Genomic DNA, 10,176 nt, shown 5'->3' with positions numbered 1-10,176 from the left:
CCCATCTGGAGGTGAGCCCTTACTGCAGGCCATCCTCACTTTTGCTCCTGCATTCCTCATGCACTGCACAATGCTTCCAGCCATGCATTTCACCCTGCTCCATCAGTGCCAAGTGGGGGATAGTATGCTTCTCTAAAGACTTCACTTTTTTCTCAGTTGCCATCGAAAACTGTATTTTATTTGGGAATAATTCTCCTCTGAGAAAGACACAATGCTTTTGTGCTGTGCTCTAATTAGGCAGAAGGCGACGGAAATCGTGCTTCACACTGAAAAATACCTATAATTTCAACTACATTCAACTTCTAAATCTTTGGTTGTTCACCTCTGTGAGATTTCAGAAAAATTCCAAAGGAGGAAGCATTTACTGAAAATCTGCAATTGCAGTTTAGGTGGGGGGTGGGAAATTAGCAGCTTTAATAGAAGCAGCTGCACAGCAATCTGGAAATCAGCCCAGTTGGGAGGAAAAAAGTTTGTCCTCCAAAGAGAAGCAGGCTCAGAATTGTACAGAAGTTTGTGTCCAGCTGCCAGCACATCACCTGCAGAAGGGAGGCAGAAAGGAGGTGTAGGTGGTATGTGTCCTTTGGCAGGCTGAGATCTCCTGCAGATGAGAGAGAGCTGCAAACATCATGCTGATTTTTGAATGATATAATGCTGACTAGAAAATTAATTTTTCCTTTCTTTTCTTGCTTTGTACTCCAGGACTATGTCAGAATATAATACTTTGCTATCATGCAGTACATTGCTGACAGGTTCAACAACTCTTCCTCTTGCTGTTAAAGCTCCTGTTAGCAGATATGCAGCCTAGTTAATGAATTTTTGATTATTCCATTATTGTTTTAATTGCACTTTCCTTTTTAGTCCACTTGGATTTAAAATGCTAGCTTACAGTACTGTAACTCCTCAAGTTAAAGATCACTGATGCTATTACAAATGTTTTCACTTGTTTCTGACTTTGAATAGAAGTCACTGTACTGTGAATTTTCAGCAGAAACATAACTGCATCTTGGGCAAATAGCCTGTAATGGATCTGGAGTGCTCTAACACTGAACTTTAAGTATGGAACCATATATATTTTCTCTCCCTAGAACAAAAAGCATTTTATGATAGTCAGATACACTGTTCTTTCCTGATTGTTTATGCATGGAAAAGTTGCTAAGCAGTAATATCAGGCAAATCTAACAAGGAACTGACTTCAGCATCCATATAGAAATCAAAGATACACTGTAATACTTACAGTATATGGCAAGACCAAACCTCTAAGTAGGTCTTTCCCACAAACTTAAAAAACTGACAAGCACAGACAAACTATTTTAAAACATAATTTTAAAACACTGCTTTGTGGCAAGGATAAGCCCCAGTTAATCAATGTCTGTCTTCTGAGTCAGTTCTACTCCTGTACATTACATTTTCAGTGAGATCAAGGAACCGATGCTCCCTGCCCTCCCCCCCCACCCCCCAACTCCACTTCCATATTTAGTCTTAGAACACAGAAACCTTGCACGCAGACATACAGTGTTTTCAATCACTTGCCCCTCATTCCACCTGTGTGATGGCACCGCAGGACTACAAAAAAGCTGCATTCTGCAATAAGTCGAGAGATGCTTAAAACTGTGTTTAATGCAGAAAATGTGTGTTCAAGACATTACCACCAAAGAAGACATCTGAAATTGAGTACAGAAAAACAAACAAACAAACGAAAAAACAACTCAATTGGAGGTTGCACACAGAGAGATGGATAGTTTTAAGAAGGTAGGTTTAAGAAGGCTTCTAAAAAGAGCTAAGCAAAACCAAAAACTGGCAACAAATATTTGCACATTGTCAAGTCAAAAGTTTGCTTTTTTTTTTTTTTTTTTTTTTTTTTAAACAAGGCTCATAAATAAATCTGTTGTCATCAATAGTAAGCTACTGTTTGGGTAACACAAAGTGAAAAGGTGGCTACATAAATTCATTTAAAATCATGATGTAACATTAGCATAATTAGGCCTAAGACTTTCTACAGAACAGTTGATTGGCATTTTTTCAAACACAAGAAACAAGATCAAAATAACTTTTTTATCAGAAATCAGCTATCAATGTATGTGTAAAATAAGTTCAGAATGATCTTTCAGGAGCAATGCAACTAAGATAGAATTCTTTAGACAAAGATATATACATCTGCTTGCAAAGTATTTCTAAATAGTCTCTTCAAAAAATATTGTCAGAGTAGTGCAATATAACTTTATCAGCAATTGCAAACAACGAGAGGTAACCCATGGAGAACAACACAAAAAACTCCTCTGGAGGATGGAGTTCTGCAGCCTCCCCTGGGCAGAAATCCCCTTTAGAGTCACCGGGAGCTATGACTACGAGCTGTGCACAGAAAGTCCCCTCTGTGAGCTCTCTGCTCACTACCCAGGGAGCTGAGCGTGGAAGTCTACAAGCGGAATCAGAATATATCCCCAAGCACTCGTTACGCAGTGGCCACTAAAACCATTGAAATGTAAACCTTTCCTACTCTAAGTTCCATTCAATTCATAAAACAATGCAGTTTCCATGCAATAGGGCGCAGTTGTTATCAGAACTGATGATGTGATCAGCTAACAAAATAGTCAGTATATCAGTTTAACCATAACTGCATAATTTCTTCTACTCTATATTTCACACCGGTAACAGGTAATGTGTTATAGCATAGAGCACATATAAATACGATCTCGTGATTTGAAAGCAAAAACATTTTCTGCAAGATTTCCATAGTAAAATATTCACGTGCACAAAGGGTGTTCATAGCACGACACCCAAAGCAACATGGAGATAGTTTGATAGTATTTCCATTACAGCAGAACTATGGGCTTAATTCACAAAACTATGTAGTACAAATGAAGATTACAGGTACATATAAAAAAATCAGATAGGCAATCAATTACAAACCTGGCAGTATTTTGAGAGAGATAGAGATTTTCAGGTCTAATAATGGAATGATTAAAATGGCAGGAACTTCATTGGGGAGCTCCAAAGAGAGATTTGCACTTCGAGTATTTCATTGTCATCTAAGTAGCCCTACTGCACAGGAGTACATTGCACCAGAAGTTAACACCAGGGTCTGGAGTTGAAAAAAACTGCTAAAATTTAAGTGCAGTAGGTTTCACTACATTGTATTTCTGTTGACATGTATAAAACATAGAAAACTGTAACGATGACTTCCTGGATAAAAATATTACTGCTCACAAATAAAATCTGACAGAACTTCTAAGTCAGATTTAAACTGATACCTTTTGTAGATTTCATCGGCATGATTTGAGTATTTTAGATCTCTGACCATTGAGTAGCAGTGCATTTTTACCATTCTACACTGACTTCTTCAGCGTGTTATGCTATTCCAAACAGCAACAGCCTTACTTGAAGCCTTCATTAAATGTGTCTTTACAGTGCTAAGTATATATTCAATGAAAAACACTTTTATATAGTATTTACAAATTCTCCCCATTAGAAAAAAAAGGCAAAATAAATAAAAAGCTTAGAGAAAGGAAATGCTGTTTAGGCCGTAGGTTTTTCCTTTTGTCGTCTCCCAGCAGATGCTAGTTTCTAGCCAGGATTGTTTTTCTTCCTTTTGCTTGGGCTGTGACTGGGATCTTGTTTCAGTTCATGATATTGCACCTGTTTAAACACAACATTTAGAAACTGGTCAGGTGGGCACTTGCTAGAAAAAGAAAGAAAGAGTTCTATTTTTCTCTGAGGTGAAATGAAAAAAACAGGGAAAACTATCCCCCTGCAAACTATATGGAATCTACAGCTGTGATTCAACAACAGAATGATAGCTCCGAAGTAAGAAGGAAAAACACTATCAGGAAAATCCTGCCAGGAAGTAAGACTCTGCTGATGTAAGCTTTAAAAAGGCTACCTTTTTTTTTTTTTTTTTTCTTCCATGAGATGTGAAAGAAAATAAATAGTACCATCTCTAAGGAGCTGAATGAATATTCTCTGCAATTTGTTTCACAAAAACATACTTATTTTCAAAGGCCTAACAAAGACAGGATTGGATTCACATCACACATATGCATATGCACCTCTTATTTATACCAGCTCAGACCTGAAACCACCACCAGAAATATGGAAAGAATATCACCATTGTGATACTGGAGGTAATTTATGTGTACAACATATCTCAATGTTTGTACCTACAGAAGGGGTTGTATACTGCACTATAAAATCTTATAATTCACAACTACGTCACTTTTAAAGAATTTTTTTGTCTCAGTTGAACTGTAGCCAAAAATCTTCACCTCTGAAGTACACAGAGCTTCAGAGAACATAGGACACTGGCTCCTGGTATTGTCTGATCCTCCATTGGCCTTTCTGCCTGCCTTAGTGGCCTAAGATAGCAATGTCTCCTACAAAAAATCACTGCAGTGTCTCATCCCTGGAGGCTGCTCAACGCAAGCTCTAGCACCTACAAACAATTCCCAAATACTTGTATTTTTACAGATTTCCTGTAAGCATAATGGAGACAGTAGCTAAGTGCCTGCAGGATGAAGTACCAAAGACTGCTTAAGACTTATGACCTATACCACATTAGAGTTTCAGTTTCTTTAAGCCAAAGAAAGTGAAATCAAAACAACAGCTTTAAAATATATATATATATTTTAATCAAAAAATCATGCTGTCATATATTAAACTAACATTTAACAGCTTAAAAACTATACACACCACTTGCACATCTGAAGGAACTCTGGACAGAAAGTCAAGTAGCTCGTTGTTATCAATTGCATATGGGCTTCGAAGCTTCTTTGTAAATTTATTGATACCTGCAGGAATGAGCATTCAAATGTTACTGTAGTCATCTTTTTTACTCAGTAGATATATACACAGAGAAAGTCTGGAGAAATAAGTTAGGATCAATTTCCAACCCTGATACTAGCATTAATGAATGAATGCACAAACCATAAACTCATGCTCTAGAAGTCATCTGCTGTTGTGGTTCCCTCTGACTCAAAGTGCAAGCATTCTACCAACACATTCCGACTCCTCTAATAATTTTAAACAAATCTGACTGAGAACTCCCTTTGCAACGGGAACTGTGTTCATTATACAAAAGTTAGGAGGGGGAGAGAAATAACACATGCCCCACTCCTAGGGTGGATAGGACTAGTACTGGAGAGCTTAATAACAGGTTAGATAGAAGGAATATCTCTCTAGAGCTATGGATGATGAAGCAGATAGGAAGTAGCTCACCATGTGAAGCTGAAGGAAGAAGTAACACAAATCTCTGTCTGGGAATGACAGATACAGATGATCTGATTGCACAGAGAGAATGGACACAGTGGCTCTTCTAAACATCACAGCCTTACAGTGCCAACTGGCAAACAGCATTCAAAAGCACCAAGAAAATCCTCCCTTAACTAAGATAAAAGTAAGCTTTTAACTTATCCTTGTTTATGTACCATGAAATATAATCTAAGATTCATGCAGTTTGCATGAGAATCTTGTGCATGGGCACTGGAAACACACATCTAAGTCATGGCCAGTAATGGTACAAACTGCACAGATTCTCAGTTGAGCAGGAGAAAGCTGGGACAGCATTTGAAAATGTGCTGCTCTGTGTAATTTATCAGGGCTGCATCAGCAATAATTCAGTTTATCTTTCAAGAGTTCTTTGAGACTTTTAGAAAGCTTTAGCAGGGACATAAAAGCTTCAGGACACAGTGCACAAGTAGCAGCAGTCTTGGAAATGCCCATGGGTTCTCAGTGAATGAATTCTGAACTCCCTGATGAAGACAGAAGACTGCTGCAATATCTTTGTCTAGAGATTAAATAATGAATACTGGAAAAGAACATGTGGAATTCAAAGATGTTTGTTGAAGAAGATCCTCTCCATCAGCAAGTAACTAAGAAAGTCAAGGACTGCCCAACTGCTTATTGCAAATGGCCACTGGACCACCCACTGGTGCACTGAGGAATTAAACAGACCTACCTTATCAGTTGTTACTCAAAGAAAATGTGAAAACACGGTTTGAAAGACACACTATGAAAGCAAATGCATGCAACAGCAGGGTTTGAGAAAAGAGAAGAACATATCAGTCAGGATGCTACAGGGAAAACAAAATGCAAGAAGAGGGTTAGGCCTCTTTTAAAAGCTTGAAAATTTTCAGTTTAAAGTTACTTTCTTTACACTCTTTAATACATAAACAACTGTAGCATCAACCAAGGCTTTGCTCTGCTGGGATTAGAGCGCAAATGTGGTTCCTGTTCCAGTTGGGCTAATGCAGCAAAAGCTGAAGGACCAAGAGCCTGCTGAGGAGAAAAACAGCAAAGAACTCAGAATTTCTTGCCAGAGCAGGCAGGAACAGGAAGTCCCTACATATGCACAGGAGAAAGACAGCTATACATAAGACCAGCCACAGCGTGGAGGAATTTTCATAAAAAAATCATTCGCCTTCCCAAAGAACAACATGAGCAGATGCCACTACGGAGATATTCAGCTTCCTACGGACGGAAGTCAAGCAACAGAGATGCTTCCTTTCCAGTGCATATACAAATGGGATGAAGAAATGTATATACACAGAGGAGGCTAGAAACATAAAATAATAGAGAAAACAGGCATGTGTTTGGAATGCTACGTTTCTGAAAGGAGAGCCACTCCTATCACATGGCATGACATGTCTCTCTGCTGAACTAAAAGTGTGGGTTGCATCCAAGTGAAATGGGGTATGGGAATAAATAAAATTCCCATGCAGGAAAAGACACTATAGAAGACTATATAATTGCTTCTTTTAGTTCTTTCTTTAGTTCAAATCCTCATCATTTGTACCTCTCTATTTTGTGTATTCTGCTGCACTGATTTGTAAAGACTCTGCAGGAATAGTACCAATCCTGGCTGATATATAATAAACATGAGGAATTTGAGGTAACTTTGACAATTTTATGTTCCTTGAATTCAAAAGTTCTTTACAAAGCCATGATTGTTTCCTTCAGAAAGGATTTAATGGAGACAGCGTTCTTCGCAAGTTTACACTACTGAGTTAATCGTACAGCTGCTGGCGATGTATGATGTATAAGAAATGAACAAATGCAAGTTTAGTAGTATAATTTACAGCAGATGAAGTAGTGGTACTGTTTAAAATCAGTGTAAAGAATAAACATAAGGAAAAGTAATGCGAGTTTGGCTCAGTCACACTTCCAACCCCAAGACTCGCGCTCCGGACCCTTTAGTTTCATTTCATTATCAACTGGCCAGATACAGCGCGTATCTTTCCTTCAGACTAAAGGTGACCTTTTAAACAGGTTTCTTGTTGCTATGTTTACATATACTTTCACAAGATGAAGTACAGCAGTAAAACAGGCATATTGTCCTAAATGCACTATACAGATTGAAATGCCTCTGTTTGTGTATAAGTGGTGAAAATAAATCAGAGTAATATCTAGACAAAGCTACACTTTGATATATGAAGAATCCTCATGGCTACATGTTTATAGTATGATGAAGTCCAGAATGCCAGCCAAGAAAAATGCATTTTGCAGGTGTGCCTAAATCTTTACGCAGTTGTGATTTTTAACTAACCTGTCTGTTTCCATCATGGAGAAGCTTCATGACCATAAATACAAAAAAGTACTGACAATGTAAGTCATCCCTTAAAAACCAGATTTTTCTTAGTGGCACAGACAGTTAAAAAAAGGCTTTACTTACCCCAGACAAGGACAATGTATCTCAATGGAATGAAATACAGGATGACTGTGAACACACAGAGGGCAACAATTGCCAGCCAGCTCAGGAATGGGACAGTCCAGTTGAATGTGCTAAGTGAAAGATTAACAAAAGTCAGAACTTTGGTCACCTGACAGTCAATAATGAAATGCATACTGGGCAGGAAATAGCCCAGGAGAAATAGCAGTTTCCATTAGTGACAACAAACTCAGGCTACAAATAGAGGCATGGGTGCTGGGGTGCTGGACATCAGGAAAAATGTATGTATCTATTTTCAGGTAAAAAGAAAGGATGTCCTGGCATCACCACTGCCCCACTGAATGGCACGTCTCCATGGCCCTGCTGCCCTCCTCTTCCAAAGGAAGTATGCTCAGCTTTATACAATTTCTGTGCTTCCCCCAGTTTTGGAAAAAACAAACATTTTCTGTCCCTGCAAATCTACTTGCTCAGGCAGCAGTGATCTCCATTTTCAGCTCATTTTTCCTTGTCCAGCAAGGGCAGGAAGTAGGAAAAGTACACAACAGCAGGGGATGAAAGAAGGACCAAATAACTCCTTTTCAAGTGGCAGGAGAAAAATGAAGGAAGGTTTTGCTTTTGTTTTTTTTTTTTTTTTTTAAAAAAAAAGGAGGGGAGGGAGAGTGGCGTAAGATAAAGTACATTACAGGAAAAGGCACAAAAAAACTTCATCATTCCAGATCAAATGAAATCAAATGGATATTCCTTGAAGGAGGAGAATTTTTGGGATCCCACCAGAGTTTCAGGGCACTGACTTTACAAAAAAGCCCCAGATTAAAAATGACTTAACAAGAGTTCAAAATTCTATTACTTGATATTCTATTACTTGATAAAAAAAACTGCTGATCTCCTCATTTTGCAGAGGTTAATGTACGGGCAGAATAAGTGAAAACTAATGAGCCTAGAAATAGCCATGCGGTGGCTCCCCAGTCTCTACAGGCAAGGAAGAGGGAAAGGACAGATGGCCAACTTAGATGTGTGTCCCATGGGAACACCAGTACAGGGAGCCTGACTAAGTGGGATTGCTCCATGAAAGCAGCACCATGTCAAAGGTGCAGCATGACATTTATGCAGAAGGAGAATGCAGCTTTGGCTCTAAGTAGCTTGATGATACTCTTTAAAGTATTACCAGTAACTATACGCCCAATCAGTGCGATTACATTATTTTGGCTTCTCTGGCTGAATAATTGCAATTATCTGAATTGCTAGCCATATTTTTCATAATGAGCTCTGGCTTCATGTGTTTATTTGTCTTCTTTTCTCCCTGGCAATTTTGACATGTCTCCAGAGTGAACATTATGTAGTGTCACTTGGTGTGGGATCACTCCCGCTCTCCTCAAGGGACACCTGCTCTTTTCCCCTCTTCTGCATGCATTTGGGATGAACAGAAGGTTGAGGGTCTGCTCATGTTCCTGTGACTCGGCTTTGTGCAATGGATCACAGACACGCCATGTGTGGGAACACTGGCTCCTCACTTAGCAAACCTCCGTATGTGCTGTGTTAGCACAGCATTCAGTACAGGTTTCCCATTATAGTTTTAGGAACAAATTACAGAGATTTATAGGAAGATTTGGTCTCACTATGCTTAGAAAATTCTGTTGCTCTCATCTGGTATATAACAGAACAAACCCTCCTTCCAAAGTGCACAATTTGAAAAACTTAATCATCAAGGCAATTTTCATAAGCAGTCTTCTGATAAAAGACTTCTTTTACTTGTCTGGAAAACTTGTGCCATACACTGTTCTTACATCTGCCTCTGCTGCTGTGAATGTGGCCTGTTTGCAAGTGTCCCCATGAGAATGTTTCCTGCAGCACGACCTCCACCCAATATATCAATTCTCTAAAACTGCCTTACAACAGCATTTATCTGGGGATCATATCCCTCTGTACAGTCTTAGAAACTGGGAACACCAAGGTGCTGCACACTGCACTGAATAGTGGTATGGAACATACTCCAGATGCCTTGCGCTCAGAGTACACCCAAACCAAGCAAAAAGACACAGCTTTAACTTTTCCTTAAGGCATCTGAAGTGCACGAATGAAACTCTATAGCAAGACTACTCCATGTGGCTCACAAGACATCTTTCTGCCTACCCTCCCTGCCACAGTGGAAAGAAGGCTGTGAACACCCTTCTCATGACTTTTTATCTTGCAAGTCTCTGCTCTCAGCTTTCAAAGGGCAGAAAGCCAAGTCAGTTCTGTCCCTGCTTCTCAGCTGACAGTGCTTCTGGAGGGAGCCCTCTGAATGTCAAACAAAAGTCCTTATACTGCTGCTTGGTGACCTTGCAAAAAATCCACCAAACTTCCTGTCACAAATCTCAAGCCTCTCTTGCTTAAGGTCTAAACTTCTTGGCAGTTCTGATATATCATCTATAAAGTGTTCTAAATTAAATATAATCCCAAAGGAAAGGTTTTCCTAACTCACATAAACAGAACATCTACAGCAAATGAATATGTATATCGTAGAAACATAGAATCATTAA

General features: G+C 39.0%; 1 protein-coding gene across 6 annotated transcripts in view; it reads right to left on the bottom strand.

The window, feature by feature from the left end:
* Positions 1-1,338: 1,338 nt before the first annotated feature.
* MCTP1 (multiple C2 and transmembrane domain containing 1) overlaps positions 1,339-10,176 on the bottom strand; it is a 262,362-nt gene continuing 253,524 nt past the window's right edge. The window contains exons 19-21 of one of the 6 annotated variants that reach the window (XM_090132421.1): positions 7,661-7,770; positions 4,684-4,781; positions 1,339-3,633 (exon numbers count right to left, since the gene is read on the bottom strand). In XM_090132421.1, coding sequence (XP_089988547.1) covers positions 3,562-3,633; positions 4,684-4,781; positions 7,661-7,770 — 280 coding nt within the window. In that variant the 3' untranslated portion in view covers positions 1,339-3,561. The remainder of the gene's footprint in view (positions 3,634-4,683; positions 4,782-7,660; positions 7,771-10,176) is intronic. The other 5 variants (XM_090132417.1, XM_090132418.1, XM_090132420.1 and 2 more) reach the window with 5 other exon arrangements.

This window comes from Phasianus colchicus, chromosome Z (assembly GCF_987193195.1).
Source record: "Phasianus colchicus chromosome Z, bPhaCol1.hap1.1, whole genome shotgun sequence".
Lineage (NCBI taxonomy): Eukaryota > Metazoa > Chordata > Aves > Galliformes > Phasianidae > Phasianus > Phasianus colchicus.
The sequence above is the reverse complement of the archived record's forward strand: the minus strand, read 5'-3'. Positions and strand labels throughout refer to the sequence as shown.